The 19,431-nt window shown below is 37.6% G+C and overlaps 1 protein-coding gene across 4 annotated transcripts in view; it reads right to left on the reverse strand.

Annotated features, from left to right (window-relative positions):
• The window catches only part of tgfbr3 (transforming growth factor, beta receptor III), a 158,829-nt gene that overhangs the window by 104,382 nt on the left and 35,016 nt on the right, over positions 1-19,431 (reverse strand). For all 4 annotated transcript variants that reach the window (XM_072273419.1, XM_072273420.1, XM_072273417.1 and 1 more), the window contains one exon: positions 14,337-14,557. In XM_072273419.1, coding sequence (XP_072129520.1) covers positions 14,337-14,557 — 221 coding nt within the window. The remainder of the gene's footprint in view (positions 1-14,336; positions 14,558-19,431) is intronic.

Below are 19,431 nucleotides of genomic sequence, written 5' to 3' on the forward strand. Positions count from 1 at the left end.
CCCCATTCAAACTGGGAGGGGTGGTGAGAATCAGAATAGAGAATGTTGGCCAGAGTCCAACAGCAAGTTTCTTTTGGGGATCAAGCCAATAAGGGAACTGTTTCAAGCTCGTGACTGGCCATAAAGATGAGCTGAGTGATACTTTGGTATAGTCAGACCTCTGAGCAATTTAAATGCATATTAATGCTATGGTAGTTTGTACTAGCAATTATATTTCTTTTGTTTCATGCACGGGTCATATTGATACATTTTCTGTTATTGACTCCCTTCTGTCATTGCTCTATTCTCCCTTCTCCAACACATTTCTTATTCTGCTGCTATAATAAATGAAAAGATTGCTCCAATTACACTAAAGGAAACACCAAATAATATCTGACGAAGGGTCTGGGCCCGAAACGTCGACTGTACCTCTTCCTAGAGATGCTGCCTGGCCTGCTGCGTTCACCAGCAACTTTGATGTGTGTTGACCAAATAATATCTTTTTTTTATATAATAATATCTTGTCTTTGGCTCAGGTTTCTAAAATGCTTAATAATATCCATTGGCTTCTTTGTATCAGTCATTTTCAATAACCGTCTTAGATGAGAAAAATTCCACAGTATGTATCACATTTAGAAAGGGATGCAAGAATTGACTTTAGTGCTGTAACATTACAAGATTTGGAGTACAAATTAGGCTGTGTGAGGATCAAACTCAACTCGCTTTCAGTATTTAATTCCATACAAAGTTTGCATTCAGTAGAATTAAACATCCTCTGCATAACAAAATAATTTTCAATTTGGTTTTAACTAATTCACTTCAATCATAACAAAAACTGCATTCAAATGCCTTAGTTTATGCAGATGTACAACAAATATGCAAATATTGCAAAGTAACATAACAAAATTGGCATTCCTAACTTGGTGTTTAAAAAATCTGACATCCTTCAGTATGCTTTGATAGAAATGCATTATAAATGTAATTTTTATAATAAATGGATGCCAGCTTTGGAGAAGGGAGAAAATCAGCAACTGAAAGTCAGTATTAATGCTCCAGTCATTTAATGACTAAGTGCAATAGCTCAGGTATTGTATTAGACTTGGGTATGTAAAGTAACTGTTCATTTAAATACATTAATCCTAAAGTAGCTTCCACCATTTTTCTTATGCATGTACAGAATAAACACAGGTTTTATACTTTATCATATATATGTGCAATGAAGAATTATGCTCTACAGGGATCTGAAGGCATTCCTAAAAGCATTTCAACCTTTATATCTACCATTATTGCTAATTTATCCTGTATTAAGGACATGGTAACTCTCAAGCAGGGGTTCCCAACCCTTATGGATACCATGGACACCTAGCATTAACCAAGGGGTCTGCAGATCCTAGGTTGGGAACTCCTGCTCTGGAGCATGCTGTGAATTCCTTATATTTGCAAAGTTTTGAATTCAAGCAGGTTTCTTTCTGATACTGGGCATTACAAATGCTGACCACTGCTTTACTCCATATGCAGGCTGATTCAATCAACCAGATCACAATTCTGTTCCTTCCCAATCATCCAGAGAAGATTCCTAAAGATACTAAAGATATTCAGTGTGAATATCAAGATAGAATTATGATGGAACAAAGGCTGCTATGCTCCTGAATTAAGCTGGATGTACTGGGGCAGCCTCCTGATGAAGAAATAAATGGCTGCTGCTCTTCTCCTGTAGTCTATGATACCCCAAGTTAGCATATTAAGATTGGGACCATTTTTTAAAATGCATTGAGATGTGCAACAATTTCAGCTTTAAAAACCAGCCTTTTTTAAAAAAATGTACTTTGAATCACCAGCTCTTTTGTTACACTGACATTGAAGGAAAGGTTATTGTCATGACGTCAGTTTACTAGCTCCCTATCTCCTTCCTAGACTCTGACTCACCTTTATTTGAGATGCTGCCCACTACAAACTTGTAGATGTAGTTCTCCACCGAGGTCTTGTCACTAGGACAGCGAGCTGTTTACTGATTACCTGTGCTGCACCCTACATGCATTTTGAATTATATTTTACTAACTTATTTGCAGCAATATTTTGGTTTATGTGCTGTGTGTGATATACGTTTTGTGAGTGCACCGTGGTCCAGAGGATCATTATTTTGCTTGGTGTATATACAGTATATGTACAGCCAGATGACAAACTTAACTTGAGTTGGGGCAGAATCTGGCCACACAGTACTGTATAGGGAATAGAGTTGGAGGATGAGGATGCAGCCTTGTGAGGCACAAGTATTGAGAATAATTGTGGCAGAGGTGTTGCTAGAAAGCTGTCAGTTATATTCCTAACAGTATTGTGAGTATACACACATTCAAAGACTGCAGTGATTCAGGGTGGCAGCTTAACACCACCAATGAGGGATAAACAATTAAATGCTGGGTCTGCCTGCAAAGACCACATATTTTGAAAGAAGGTATTTTTAAAATTCACTACTCCTGGGATTTAAAGTATTTTTACAGTAAATATCTAGCTATTTCACACACTGAATAAAAATAAAAACAAGATAATGGGTTTCTGGAACTACAAAAAGACATTCAAAATAAATTATATAAATGGTGTGATACAATTGAACAAAAGGAGAAAATGTACATAAATTTGAAGTTAGAAACTATAGGGTAAATATTGAAAATTGCAAATCATAAAAGAGTTAGAATACTATTTGTCAAGCACAACCTGATCTCTATGTATACTTCACTGTATTCAGCTGCCAGCAACTAGAATGAACAGGAAACTGTGAAGCTTAGGAGAGGAACATTAGTCATTACAAATTGTTATTATAATGGTGGAACAAAGGCAGCAGACAAGTGACGCCTAGCATTAAAATCTGCTACAAAGAAAACGAAAACCGTATTACAACGTGGCACTGCCAAATCTTTGAACACAATTGCATAGTTTATAAACATCGTTAGGAGAGAAGGTCTAAGTTTATAATCCTGCTAAATTTAGAAGAAGAAAAAACAATTTCAATTATGTTGAAGACAATTTAAAATTGACACACCAAGTATGCTTTAACAATAGAGCAATCAGTCACTAAACAACCAATACGGATTCACAGAAAATCATTTACTAGCAGAGCGGTAAGTATATGCACTGTATAGCGCATAGTGAAAAACTATCTTGCATGCCATCAATAGAGATTATTTTATCACATTAGTACATAAAAGTTATACAAGGGAAAAGCAATAACAAACTGTAGAATATAGTGTTAGTCACAGCGAGTGCAGTGCAGGAAGTCAATAAGGTGCAGGGTCATGATGAGGTGCACTGAGGTAAACAGTCCATCTTATTGTACAAGATACTTCATGTATAAATAGCAGAATTGGTAAATTAGGTCAAATGACCATTTCCTGTGCTATAATTTTCGTGTGGGGTATCTTACAGACACTTCAAAATTATCTTAAATTTTACAGTAAAAGATATCTAGAGATCTCAGAGGTAAGTTTTGGCTGCACCTGTAGAAGTAGAGGGATAGTCAATGTTTCATGTCGAGACTCTACATCAGGATTTGTTCCAGATTACAAAATCTGAAGTTTCTTGTGTCTCCTCAGCTACCACAGGTCTTAGGGCAAGTTTCCAAGCATGCTTACATGAAAATCCTGAACTTAGTGGATCATACCAGGGGCCCTGTCAGCATTTTGCTGGGAGATATGGACCACTTTTGCCTGCCCAGTTCACTCAGATTCCTCAACTGGGATGTTACTGCATTATACCCTCAGCAATGTTTGGTTGTTAATGTTCAAACATCCAGTCATTACAGAGATGCCAGATGGCATTAAATATCCTACCACTGCAAATGGTCATTTAATACCATATCCGTAACACTACCTGCATTTATATTACAACACACACAAAAAATGTTGGTGAACGCAGCAGGCCAGGTAGCATCTATAGGAAGAGGTACAGTCAACGTTTCGGGCCGAGACCCTTCGTCAGGACTAACTGAAAGAAGAGACAGTAAGAGATTTGAAAGTGGGAGGGGGAGGGGGAGATTCGAAATGATAGGAGAAGATAGGAGGGGGAGGGATGAAGCTAAGAGCTGAAAAGTTGATTGGCAAAAGGGATACAAGGCTGGAGAAGGGAGCCTCAAACTTCATGTACTGCTATTGTGACTCCAGTCTCCCCTTCCCCCACCACCACTCTGCAACCCCGTCTCCTTCACATCCCATCATCTACTCCTGGGCCCTCAGAGGCTCCTTCTTCCTCTCACCCCAACCATCCTGTCTCCACTGACACTACCAGCCTCCCTCCCCTCCCCCTTCTGATCCCACTTCTTATCCGTGCCGGGTCTTTATCATCTCCTCCAACCCTCAACTCTCTGAGGCAGAGCGCTCTGTCCTCAGTAAGGGCCTTACCTTTGTCCCCTATCACCAACACTTCAGCGAGTTCCGCGTTCGCCACGACGCTGAACTCTTCTTCCGCCGGCTCCGTCTACGAGCCTACTTCTTCGGCAGGAACTCTCCCACCCCCACTGATGATCCCCTCTCCCATCTTCATCCCTCCTCCTCTTCATGGACACCAGGCTCAGGCTTCTGCCTGAGCTGGATCTCTTTATTGCTAACTGCCGACGGCACATCAACCATCTCGACTTCACCACACCTTGTTCCAATTCCAACCTCACTCCTTCCGAACACTCTGCTCTCCACTCCCTCCGCACTAATCCTAACCTTACTATAAAACCCGCCGATAAGGGGGGTGCTGTTGTAGTCTGGCATACTGACCTCTACCTTGCCAAGGCATAGCGACAACTCGCGGATACCTCCTCTTATTTACCCCTCGATCATGACCCCACTAAGGAGCACCAGGCCATTGTCTCCCACACTATCACCAATTTTATCAGCTCAGGGGATCTCCCATCCACTGCTACCAACCTTATAGATTCCACACCCCACACTTCCCGTTTCTACCTCCTACCCAAGATCCACAAACCTGCCTGTCCAGGTAGACCCACTGTCTCAGCTTGCTCCTGCCCCACCGAACTCATTCCTGCATACCTCGACACTGTTTTATTCCCCCTTGTCCAATTCCTTCCCACCTATATTCGTGACACTTCTCACGCTCTGAATTTTTTCAATGATTTTAAGTTCCCTGGCCCCCATCGCTTTATTTTCACCATGGATGTCCAGTCCCTATATACCTCTATCCCCCAACAGGAAGGTCTCAAAGCTCTCCGCTTCTTTTTGGATTCCAGACCTAACCAGTTCCCCTCTACCACCATTCTCCTCCGTCTAGTGGAATTAGTCCTTACTCTTAATAATTTCTCCTTTGGCTCCTCCCACTTCCTCCAAACTAAAGGTGTAGCCATGAGCACCCATATGGGTCCCAGCTATGCCTGCCTTTTTGTTGGCTTTGTGGAACAATCCATCTTCCAAGCCTATACTGGTATCTGTCCCCCACTTTTCCTTCGCTACATCGACGACTGCATTGGCGCTGCTTCCTGCACGCAATCTGAGCTCGTTGACTTCATTAACTTTTCCTCCAACTTTCACCCTGCCCTCAAGTTTACTTGGTCCATTTCTGACACCTCCCTCCCCTTTCTTGCTCTTTCGGTCTCTATCTCTGGAGACAGCTTATCTACTGATGTCTACTATAAGCCTACGGACTCTCACAGCTACCTGGATTATTCCTCTTCCCACACTGTCTCTTGCAAAACTGCCATCCCCTTCTCACAATTCCTCCGTCTCCGCTGCACCTGCTTTCAGGATGAGGCTTTTCATTCCAGGATGAAGGAGATGTCCTCCTTTTTTAGAGTAAGGGGCTTCCCTTCCTCCACCATCAACTCTGCTCTCAAACGCACCTCTCCCATTTCACGCACATCTGCTCTCACCCCATCCTCCCACCACCCCACTAGGAATAGGGTTCCCCTTGTCCTCACCTACCACCTCACCAGCCTCCGGGTCCAACATATAATTCTCCGTAACTTCCGCCACCTCCAATAGGATCCCACCACTAAGCATATCTTTCCCTCCCGCCTGCCCTTTCTGCTTTCCGCAGGGATCGCTCCCTACGCCAGCAGTCCCCAACCACTGAGCGGCGGACCAGTACCGGACTGCAAAGCATGTGCTAGCAGGCCGCAAGGAAACGATATGAGTCAGCTCCATCTTTCTTCATCCCCTGTCACGCACTGTTTTTTTTAAATATAATTTTTATTGAATTTTCAAAAAGAATACATGAAAAGATAATATCTACCCCCCCCCCCATATAAAGTCCTACCTAAAAAAGAAAAGAAGGAAAAAAAAAGAAGAACCGCCTGGGTATTCGAAGGTTCCCACATGCTCCATGGAATTCAAAATAAATTTGGTATACTTATTCGTTACTTTCCCCAAGGGACCAAGATTTTTATCGGAGCACTTAAATATGCCATCCTATCTTTTGTAAATAAGGGCGCCAAATATTCAAAAATGTTACATATTTATCTCTTAAATTATAAGTAATTTTTTCAAGTGGAATAGAACTAGCCATTTCATTATTCCAACGATTCATACCTAAATACGAATCAGATTTCCAAGTAACTGCTATAGTCTTCTTAGCTACTGCCAATGCAATTTTTATAAATTCTTTCTGATATTTACTCAATTTAAGTTTTGGCTTTATCCCTTCAATATCACCTAATAGAAATAATACAGGGTTATGTGGAAGTTGAGTTCCAGTAATTTGTTCCAATAAGACTCTTAAATTTATCCAAAAGGGTTGAATTTTAAAACAAGACCAAGTAGAATGTAAGAAAGTACCAATTTCTTGATTACACCGAAAACATTTATCGGATAGATTTGAATTTAATCTATTTATTTTTTGTGGTGTAATATATAATTGGTGTAAAAAATTATATTGTACTAATCTAAGTCGAACATTTATTGTGTTTGTCATACTGTCAAGACAAAGTCTTGACCAATTTGTTTCATCAATATTAATATTCAGATCTGTTTCCCATTTTTGTTTTGACTTATGGATTCCTTGTTTAATTGTCTGTTTTTGAATCAAATTATACATACAAGAAATAAATTTTTTAATTTTCCCTTTTTGAATTAAAGTTTCAATTTCATTAGGTTTTGGCAAAAACATTGTTTGACCCAGCTTACCTTTTAAGTAAGCCCTTAATTGAAAGTAACAAAAGAAAGTGTTATTTGATATTTTATATTTATCCTTTAGTTGTTCAAATGACATCAATATACCTCGTTCATAACAATCTCCTATAAATTTAATCCCTTTTTGGTACCAATTATATAAAAGTTGATTGTCCATTGTAAAAGGAATAAGTCTGTTTTGGAACAACGGTCTCCTTGCTAATAAAGACTTCTGTATTTCATTATCAACATTTATCTTATTCCATAGATCAATCAAATGTATTAATATAGGAGATTCTTTCTTTTCCCGTATCCATTTAGATTCCCATTTATATATAAAATCTTCAGGTCTATTTTCTCCTATCTTGTCTAATTCTATTTTAATCCATGCTGGTTTTTGGTCATCGAAGAAAGATGCAATAAATCTAAGTTGATTTGCTTTATAATAATTCTTACAGTTTGGAAGTTGTAACCCTCCTAACTCAAATTTACATGTCAATTTTTCCAATGATATTCTTGGCATTTTACCTTTCCAAAGACATTTTCTCACACATTTATTTAACTCTTGAAAAAATTTCTGTGGCAATTGTATTGGTAATGTTTGAAACAAATACTGTAATCTAGGAAAAATGTTCATTTTTACAACATTGACTCTACCTACTAATGTTATTGGTAGTATCATCCATTTGTCAAAATTTTCTTGAATTTTTTTCAATAGTGGTAAATAATTAAATTTATATAAATTCTTTACATCATTATCAAGTCTTATACCTAAATACTTTATACCATTTACCGGCCATCTAAATTGGGTTGCTAACCGGCATTGACTATAGTCCCCTTTAGTAAGAGGTAAAATTTCACTTTTATCCCAATTTATTTTATAACCTGATACCTTCCCATATTCATCCAATCTAGAAGATAATTTATGTAACGAATGTTGTGGGTTTTTTAAGTAAATCAAAACATCATCCGCAAAAAGATTAATTTTATATTCCTCCTGATTAACTCTAAAACCCATAATATCCGGATCAATTCTGATTAGTTCTGCTAATGGCTCTATCGCCAGTACAAATAAAGCAGGTGATAATGGACAACTTTGTCTAGTTGACCTTCTTAACTGAAATGGTGTTGAAATTTGAGAGTTTGTCACTACTTTAGCCTTAGGGTTAGAATTTAAAATTTTAATCCAATTTATAAAAGATGTTCCTAACCCATATTTTTCTAATACTTTAAATAAAAAATCCCATTCTAATCTATCAAATGCTTTTTCTGCATCCAAGGCTACTACTATACTCTTCTCGTCCCTTTTTTGTGCCAAATGAATTATACTGAGTAGCCGAGTTACATTATCTGCCAATTGTCTATTTTTAATAAATCCTGTTTGATCCATATGTATAAATTTTGGTAAGTATTTAGATAATCTGTTCGATAAAATTTTTGCTATTATTTTATAATCACTATTCAATAAAGAAATAGGCCTGTATGATGTTGGTTTCATAGGGTCTCTTGTCTTTTTTTGGCAATACTATTACAATTGCTGTTGAAAAAGATTCTGGGAGTTTATGTGTTTTTTCTGCTTGATGTATTAACTCCATAAAAAGAGGAAATAATAAATCTTTAAACTTTTTATAAAACTCAGGTGGAAAACCATCTTCTCCTGGAGATTAATTACTTTGAAGTGATCCTAAAGCTTCTTCAACTTCTTTTAAAGTAAAAGGCATATCTAATCCCTTCTGTTCTTCCGAGTTCAATTTTGGAAGAGTTACTTGTGATAAAAACCTTTCTATCTCATTAACATCATTTTGTGATTCTGATTGATATAATTCAGAATAGGAACTTTTAAAAGTTTCATTTATTTCAAGAGGTTTATAAGATATTTTATTTGCACTTGTTCTAATTGCATTTATTGTTTTGGAAGCTTGTTCTGTTTTCAACTGCCAGGCAAGAATTTTATGTGCTCTCACCCCTAACTCATAATACCTTTGCTTAATTCTTATAATTGCTTTTTCCATTCTATATGTCTGAAGCGTATTATATTGTAACTTCTTATTGACAAGTTGCCTTCGTTTTTCTTCCGACATATATCTTTGAGATTCTTTTTCTAATTTTGTAATCTCTTTTTCCAATTGATCTAGTTCTGCCATATATTCTTTCTTAATTTTAGACGTATAACTTATTATCTGGCCCCTCAGATATGCTTTCATCGCATCCCATAATATAAATTTATCATCCACTGAAAGAAAATTTGTATCCAAAAAAAATTGGATCTGCTTTTTCATAAAATCACAAAAATCTTGACGTTTTAATAATGTTGAATTAAATCTCCATCTATAAGCCACTTCTTCCTTATCAGTCATTATTATTGTCATTAATAAAGGAGAATGATCTGACAATATTCTTGCTTTATATTCCATATTTTTCACTCTGTGTTGAATATGCATTGATAATAAGAAAAAATCTATCCTTGAGTAAGTTTTATGTCTATGAGAATAGAACGAATAGTTTCTTTCTCTAGGATTGATTCTTCTCCATATATCAATCAAATTTAAATCTTTCATCAATGATAAAGTTAGATTTACTACCTTTGATTTTATAACAGCCTTAGTCGATCTATCTAAGATTGGGTCTAAGCAAAAATTAAAGTCTCCTCCAATTAATATTTTTTCATGTGCGTCCACCAAATTCAAAAAAGCTTCTTGTATGAATTTTGCATCAGTTTCATTTGGTGCATAAATATTCATAAATGTCCATAATTCAGAGAAAAGTTGACAATATATAATCATATATCTCCCCGCAGAATCAGTTATTACATTTTGTATTCTAATTGGTAACGTTTTATTGATCAAAATTGCTACTCCCCTCGCTTTTGAATTAAATGAAGCCGCAACAACACTACCCACCCAATCTCTCTTTAGTTTCTGATGTTCTGTTTCTGTTAAATGCGTTTCCTGTAAAAAGGCTAAATCTATCTTCATTTTCTTAATATGTGTTAAGATTCTTTTTCTTTTCACTGGTCCATTAAGCCCATTAACATTAAAACTCAAAAAATTCAATAAATTAGTCATTATTCTTAACAAAGTTACTCCAATCTAAAACATTACTTATCTTCTCAACTCTCATAGTTCCTTGGGGAATCTCTTTGAACTTCACCATGTTGCTATGTGTTCCCCTCCCAACCCTCCAGGCAAAAAGAAAAAAGATAGAAAAGATACAAAAAAAGAAAAAACAAAATACCCCCCCACTAATGTTGTGAATGAAAAGATACACAACACTACCACCCTCCATTTTGGGGGTCGTGGCTAAAGCCACGCTTGCACACATGATTAGCGTAGCAATTGGTCAGTGCTTCTTCCAGCTCCCCCGCAACAAAGAAAATTATATATATATATATATATATATATATAAACAAAATTAATGTTACTATTCCCAACTAGTATTCTTCAAATTTTAATCTTTCTTCCCCCCCTCATATAATTAATAATATCTTTATATATTCATCCGCCCAAAAATCCAACAAGTCCATTCTTAACCTAGTCTTCACCTTCAATCTATCTCGCTCCCCTGGATTTGTTCTTGTACCTGGTGAATATTTAGAGAATCTTGCACAAACTGCTCCGCTTTCTGGTAGTCATCAAAAAATCTTTTTTCTCCACCAGGCAAAAAAATCTTCAAGGTTGCAGGATAACGCAATATAAATTGATAACCGTGATCCCATAGGATTTTTTTCACTGGATTAAATTTCTTCCTTCTCTTCAAAAGTTCATAACTTATGTCAGGGTAGAAAAAAACTTTGTTCCCTTGAATCATCAATGGCCCTTTTCTATTCTTGGCAGCTTGGGCAGCTGCCTGTAGAATCCTTTCCTTGTCTTGAAATCTTAAGAATTTTATTAAAATCGATCGTGGATATTGGTCATCTTGTGGTTTTGGTCTTAGAGCTCTATGTGCCCACTCAATTTCAATTGATCGTACCTCCTCTTTCATTTGCAAAACTTCCGGGATCCATCTTTGAAAAAATTCTACTGGATTTTCTCCCTCCATACCTTCTTTAAGACCAACAATTTTGATATTATTACATCTACTGAAATTTTCCAACATGTCCACTTTCTCCAAAAGTCGATTTCTTTCTGAGTTCCAGACAAGCAGATCATTTTCTGTTTTTTCCACTCTATCATTCATATGCCCCATTGCTCTTTCCATCTTCTGAAGTTTCTTATCCATTTTATCCTGTCTTTTCATAGCTTTATTATAGCACATCTTCATATCTCTAAGCTCTTCTCTTACTTTTCTTAGTTCAGCCGCTAATTGCAATAAAGCCTCTTTTATGTCTCCATCATCTCCTTTACTTCTAATCTCTTCCAGTTCTTCCTCTTCATCTGTGTTCTCTGCGGAATCCAATTCTGACTCTGAGTCACTTTCAGTTGCAGTGGCTGTCGGTTCTTGTAGTTTGAGTTGTGTCGATTTGCGCATGCGCTCTTCTTTGCGCGTGCGCATTTCCGGCATCTTCTTCCGAGAGACCACTACCGCCGCCATTGCTCCCTGTTCTACGCCGGAGATAGAATGCATCTCCTCCGAAGGAGATCCAACCTGAGTCCAAGGCTCCATCGTTGCAGTAGGCCCTTTTTTCTTCCCATCTCGCGGCGGCTTCGCAACAACAAGACTTCTTCTGTTGCGGTTTACGAGGCATATCGTAAAGTAGTCTTGCAAAGTTTATAAATAGTTTTCGGAAAGTATTTATTAACTTTGTTTTGCTTAACCGGTATTTTGCTGATTTTTTACGGGAGAGCTGGATTTACACGTCTCAATCCCACGTCATCATGTGACGCCCCCCTGTCACGCACTGTTGAACCTGAACATAGGGTTGCCAACTGTCTCATATTTGCCGGGACATCCCGTATATTGGGCTAAATTGGTTTGTCCCATACGGGACCGCCCGTGTCCTGTATTTCCCCTGCTAAGGTAGAGCATTCCTATGAAACCTTTCATGCTGAAGTGGCATAAAGCGAAAAAGCAATTACCATTAATTTATATGGGAAAAATTTTTGAGCGTTCCCAGACCCAAAAAATAACCTACCAAATCGTACCAAATAACACATAAAACCTAAAATAACTCTAACATATAGTAAAAGCAGGAATGATATGATAAGAACACAGCCTATATAAAGCAGAAATAATGTATGTACAGTACAGTTGGGAAGATTAAGCCAAAGCCGATTTGTGGAAAAAAAATCGGCACGTACGCGCACGCGCAGGTAATATATGCGGACGTCACGCATGCGCACACAGGAGCCCGCGCAAGGTTTCATGATCATGGTAGTCTTTCTGGGAGTAAACACAAGTATTTCATCAACACACACAAAAAATACTGGTGAACGCAGCAGGCCAGGCAGCATCTATAGGAAGAAATACAGTCGACATTTCAGGCCGGGACCCTTCATCAGAATTTGACTGCTACTTTTGTCCCTTATTTGGGAGTGAGAATGTTGGCAACCCTAACTGCAAAAGACATGTTGAGGCGAGTTTAACAGTACTTGAACACCCAACCCGCACCCGCCCACCCCCACCCCCCCGCCCGGTCCACAAGAATATTGTCAATATTAAACCGGGTCCGCGGTGCAAAAAAGGTTGGGGACCCCTGCCCTACGTGACTCCCTTGTCCATTCGTTCGCCCCATCCCTTCCCACCAATCTCCCTCCTGGCACTTATCCTTGTAAGCGAAACAAGTGTTACACATTCCCTTACACTTCCTCCCTCACCACCATTCAGGGCTCTAGACAGTACTTCCAGGTGAGGTGACACTTCACCTGTGAGTCGGCTGGGGTGATATACTGTGTCCGGTGCTCCCGATGCAGCCTTCTATATATTGGAAAGACCCGACGCAGGCTGGGAGACCGTTTCGCTGAACACCTACGCTCTGTCCGCCAGAGAAAGCAGGATCTCCCAGTGCCCACACATTTTAATTCCATGTCCCATTCCCATTCTGATATGTCTATCCACGGCCTCCTCTACTGTCAAAATGAAGCCACACTCAGGTTGGAAGAGCAACACCTTATATTCCATCTGGGTAGCCTCCAACCCGATGGCATGAACATTGACTTCTCTAACTTCCGTTAATGCCCCACCTCCCCTTCGTACCCCATCCCTTATTTATTTATTTGTTTGTTTGTTTGTTTGTTCCCTTTTCCCTTTTTTTTCATATCTTTTTTCCTCCCTCTGTCTCTCTCACTATAACTCCTTGCACATCCTCTGGGCTACCTCCCCTCCCCCTTTCTTTCTCCCTAGGCCTCCCGTCCCATGATCCTCTCCCTTCTCCAGCCTCGTATCCCTTTTGCCAATCAACCTTCCAGCTCTTAGCTCCATCCCTCTCCCTCCTGTCTTCTCCTATCATTTCAGATCTCCCCCTCCCACTTTCAAATCTTTTACTAGCTCTTCTTTCAGTTAGTCCTGACGAAGGGTCTCGGCCCGAAACGCCGACTGTACCTCTTCCTACAGACGCTGCCTGTCCTGCTGCGTTCACCAGCATTTTTTGTGTGTATTGTGTGAATTTCCAGCATCTGCAGACTTCCTCGTGTCTGCATTTATATAGCTCCTTAGAGCATAAGCATTACATGATGTCCCATTGCATCAGTGATGGTTAAAAATAAACACCCAGTCCCAGAGATAACAAAATGAATGCCCAAGACGAATTTGAAAGAGTAGATTTTAAAGTGTTTTTTAGAAGAAAAGAAACAGAGCCAGAAAAAGATCAGGAAAATCCACAGCTGGAAGAAGGTACTGCTGGCAATGTTGATGAAATTAAAACCAGGATAAGTAGCAGGAATGCAAGAGACTTGAAGGTATATATTGCTGTTATGAAGTTACACAGATAAAGAGGAATAAGAATATGGGAGGTTAAACACAAGGTGAGAACTTTCAAATATTGAAATTGCCAAATATGGGAGTTAAATTAGAGCACAGATAATGATGAATGGAATTAGAAGTGATTTAACACATGGACTCTCAAATTTGTATGGTGCAAAAGATGAGTCAAAAAGAATAGTTAAAAACTAGGAGGCATCAAAAGGTTTGAGAGATTCAGCAGGAGATAAGCAGAGGAAACTTATCTGGCATTTAACAGAAACAATAGACTAGTAGCAACCACATCCTTTTTCATACATCTATCAAATAAACAGATGCTGGGGTAGAAACTTAAATGAAAAAAGTACTAGACTGGACACTTTTCATTTCTCCCTCAGTAAAATCGTCAATACTTTGGCTTGCCTTATCTTTATGGTTGGCATCTGTTTCTGCATTTTTTCCTTTTCCTTGATGGTCGGGGTCTTTTCCAGTACTTTTTAAGTTGATAATGTGCACCTCTTGAGGGAGACCTGCAGTTCCTCCACTTGCACAGCCTGACGAGACAGTAAAGCTCTCCAGCAATGTCTTCACTGGGTGGGATTCATCAACTGGTGCAAGTACACAATCATTTCTTGCCAAAGGACCTGCAGATAATAAAACATAAAATCAAAGGTTACTGGAAAAGTAACTCGAAAAAACTTGATCATTTCTAATTGTAAGTAGCTAACTGGTCCACTTGCAAGACTTAGAAACAGACTTAGTCCATTTCCTGACAGGTTAAAATACTGGAATAAATCATGACTTTCTGCTCACATAGCTGCACAGAATAAGCAGGTGATACACTGGCCCAAACAGTAAAAATAACTTCTAATTATTTGCATGATTTGTTTTAGCTTGCACATCGTTTGTTTGTCAGTCTTCGTTATTTTCAGTTTTCCATAAATTCTATTGCATTTCTTTATTTTCCTGCAAATGCTTGCAAGAAAACAAATCTCAATGTAGTATGTGGGGACATATTTGTACTTTGATAATAAACTTACTTTGAACAGTGTAACTAAAGTCCAACAATAAAGTTATCAATACACATTTTTACAGATTAAAGGCACCAATTCTAAAGAGCCACTTAGAAAACTTAATGCGTTCTTTAAATTTAAAGAAATAGTTTCAAAACATTCAAATAACTTACTTAGTACTGAAATACTACAATTCAAAATTTGTCAGCACGAGCTGAACGGGTTTATCCAGTCACTGAACACTAACTTAGGATCTGAATATTTGTATTTCTAAAAAAGTAAAACAAAATCCAAAAGTAATTAAAACTAAGGAATCAATTACTATAAATTAAATTTCCATTTCTGTGCCCTGTGCTTAAAGTCAAAGTTACCCCTACAACTTCTGTATCTATTTAATTGAGATATAATGAGAGAACTGACAATAAGTTAATAACTTCATATTTTTTGTTTTGCAACAATTAAAATTGCAATATGCATTTCACACTGTGCTTTTATCACCCACTAAATCTGATGTCAAAGAATTAAACTTACTGCAATAGAAACCATTCATCTAAGACCGAAATAAGCCGAAATGAGTGTTTTGTTTTCAGAGAAAGAGAAATGAAATTGTTAACTTTCAAACTACTTGTTAAATCCATATGTGGATGGAACATTCATTAATCACAACCATTTTTTTCCCCAGCAATCTGCTCATTTGCCAAGTTGGCAGGGTATTTTTAGAGACACGAACAGGAGTTTTATTTCATGACATAAGTTGATATTAGTATTTTGTCCTTCTTGACAACACCTTCAAGCCAAAAGGCACAAATTAAACAACTAAGTGTGCCAGACGGTTGAAATTTGAAATGGCAATGAGACATAGCACTCATGATTGAAAAACACTACCTATACTTTTTGATTAATGGTATTTTTCTTCAGTGGTGATCTGTTGTCCTGCACATCTTGGAAAATTACCTCAATTTTACAACTGAGAAAGCTCTTAAACATGTCCAACATTTCCCCAACTCACAGACAAGGCCTCCAGCAACCACCGATTGTTTTGCAGGTCATAAACTGAATGAATAACTTCAAGCTGTTGATAAATACAATAAATGCACAGCATTGCTAGAATATTCCACACAGCAAGGAAAGAAAAAAAACTTTCATGATTTTTAGTGCATATGTGAAAAAAAAGGAGAATAAGCCCAAGCAATTCTAAGATTCTGTGCTTGGTTATATGATCCAAGTTTAGAGCTTTGACCCAGCAAAACCCATATATTACTTTATCTTTAAATGCAGAAGAGATTCATAAATATGTTGCCTGGGATTCAACTACAAGAGAGAGAGAGAGAGAGAGAGAGAGCGAGCATAGGTTGGATTTGTTTTCCTTGGAGAGAGAAAAGGAGGAGGAACTTGACTGAAGTATACAAAATTATGAGGGGTAGGTAATAAGAAATATATCTCTTTAGCAGAGAGAGCACAAGTTTAAAGCAAACCTCCTGATTTACCACATACAATAGAGCACAGTATAGACCCTTCAGAAGGTCATAGCTGAAAAATAAGGGTCCATACAAGGAATCAATGCAATATTCAGTGAAGAAAAAGTTGAATAGGAGAACAAAAGAAAGACAAACCAGATTCAGGTCTTTCATATGTTAACTGGTGCAAGTAATAGATTGGAAGGCAAGAATAGTTCCAGGTATAAGAAATGTTATTTACTGGACTGATTTTAGGAATGAGTGATTTCAGCTGCAGGGCTCGGCAGAAAAAGCTGGAACATCCTCCATGCAGCAAAGATAGTACAGAGCATATCTTATAGAGTTGTGTAAGGTTCTTTCAGATTTAAATTTAGTAAACTCTTCTCAAAAGTAGATGGTTTAAAGATGAGAAAACAGAATTAAAATGAAGGGCAATAAACTTAAGAGGAGATGTGAGGAAAAATATTTTAATTAACTAGAAACAACCATGGTCTTCTTGAAAGACAGTAATTTGCAAGGATAGGAGTAGAAGATGGAAACAGGAAAGAATAGGACTTACTAGGTTTCACTGCAAAAAAAAAAGTCCAGAATTGATAGGTCAAATGATTTTCTTCGGTGCCCAAAGATTCTATAACTTTGTGATTCAACACTGATGATTAATTCAGCCTTAAATTCAGATAATGTTGTTGGATATTTCCTGCTGGGTAGGGAATTGCTTATAATATCCTATTCATTCTAGAACAGAGGTTCCTAACTTGGGATTCATGAACCCCTTCCTTAATAGTATTGGATCAACACATAAAAAAGGTTGGGAACCCCTGTTCTAGAGCAAGGACAGGAGATACAAATCTAATTGATATTATGTGAATTTATTCCATTAAAAATAAACCTGGATAAAAAATCTTGTTGAAAATAAACTGAATGGCATCACACTAAGTCAGAGTCAGAGATGTACAGCATAGAAAGAAACACCTGGGCCTACACATCTATGGAGAGACAAATAAAATAGTTCATACTTGAAAATTATCTATCCAATTAGGTTGGGGAAAGCAGTATGAAAGGCACCCAAAATGGTATTGAGTATTGGAACTACTGAGTGAATGGATTAGACATCCCACTGTTTTATTTAATTATATGTAGGATAAAGGGCATGAAGGGGAGAAATTAGTTTTGCATAAAACTTTCATTACTTTAAAAGCAACAAGAAGACTCATGACTGCACACAGCTTTCTCATAATAAGGAATGGAACTGATGTACTGAATAGTCTTTCTTCTTCACTAGTAACCTAGGCCAGAGTTTTTTTAAAAATTTAAATAATTTAAACAATAATATACTTATATCAAAAATATTGCCTTTGTCCCAAACACCCTCATTCTGTTTCCAGATACAAACAATCTAACAAGCAGCTTTACCACAAGTCTGGTGGGATTGATGTCCAGGTCAAAAAGCATTTAGATTCCATCCCTCCCCTACTATTACTTTACACTTACAACTCAAATCCACATAGAAAGTTTGCTCTTCTAAAGATAATGAAATAAATATGAAGTTCCTGCCGCTGCCTGTAAGGAGCTTGTAAGTTCTCCCCGTGTCTGTGTTGGCTTTCTCCAAGTGGTCTGATTTCCTCACACAGTCCAAAGATGTATGGGTTGATAAATTAATTGGTCATTGTAAATTGTCCCGTGTTTAGGCTAGTGTTAAATTGGGGGATTGCCAGGCAACGTGGCTCAAAGGACCGGAAGGGCCTACTTCGCACAGGGTGTCAATAAATGAAAATAAATAAATTCATCTACTTGCTAATTGTTCTTGCTTTCTCACATATCTCAAAGTTCAATCCACTGCAAGATCTATAAATAAAAAACAATTAAAACAAAGCAAATGTAGACCTGAATGTAAAAAGTGAGTATGAGAAAATTTGAAATGGATAGTTCAAGATTCTTTAATGGTCATTTCTAGTACACAAGTGTAAAGGAGAATGAAATAATTGTTACTCCGGATCTGATGCAGCACAAAATAAAAACACAATAAGATAAAGAACACAATAATAAAAAACACAACAGATGTAAATACATAAGGTAACGTAGAAACGTAGGCTTATTGTATGTCCATAAAGTGATGCTAGGCACAAGAGTGTCTGTACATAAGGTGACTGACAGGAAATGATAAAATAGTGGGTTGAGGGTGTGGAGGGGTGGGTTAGTGGCAGGAGATGTTGACCAGCCTTACTGCCTGGGGAAAGTAACTGTTTTGGAGTCTGACAGTCCTGGCGTGGATGGTATTTCAACACTAACAACAAAAGGTTTTAAAAATATGTACATATATTCAAGGTGGATGAAGTTAAGACTCCAATGGATAAGATGGTAATAGTAGACTTGTTAAATGAACACTTTGTTTCGCCCTTCTCATGTGAAAATAAATGCAAAGTACCACTGGTATAAAAGAACACCAAAGCGAGTGAAGAACGGAAATACAATTGATGTACTCTTTTTTGTTTTACTCGCATTAATTGAGATAATAACAGAATTTAGGATAAACAGATCTCCAGAGAATCTAATAAACTCTGGAGAGAAACTAAGAGAAATAGCTGAGGTAATTAACCCTCACTGTCAACATGCAACTAGATTCCTGAATAATACCATTGGATTGGAAAACCGTGTATTACTCCACTACTTTAAAAAGAAAGAGGGAGAAACATGGTAATTACAGATCAATCAGTTTGATATCATTTGACGTTAATGAGCATTTCAACAAATTCTATTTGATCAAAGAACCAGCAAAGACTTCTGACTAATCTCTTTTCAACTTCTAAAGAAATTGCTAGCATGGTACAAAGTGAATTTCTCCTGATCTTGCAAATGTCATTAAGTAGGTTTGCACACAAGAGATAAATAACACAAATCAAAAACTGAGTAACTGAAGATATCCTTGGGACATATATTGGGAATAGATCAGGACCCAAAAGAGAGAGAGAAAGCATTTATTCCAAGATTTGCAAAAAATGAGAGAAACCAAAAAACAAGGCTAGCAGAGAATTGCTCCACATTTCATTA

Source organism: Mobula birostris, chromosome 12, assembly GCF_030028105.1.
Source record: "Mobula birostris isolate sMobBir1 chromosome 12, sMobBir1.hap1, whole genome shotgun sequence".
Taxonomy (NCBI): Eukaryota; Metazoa; Chordata; class Chondrichthyes; order Myliobatiformes; family Myliobatidae; genus Mobula; species Mobula birostris.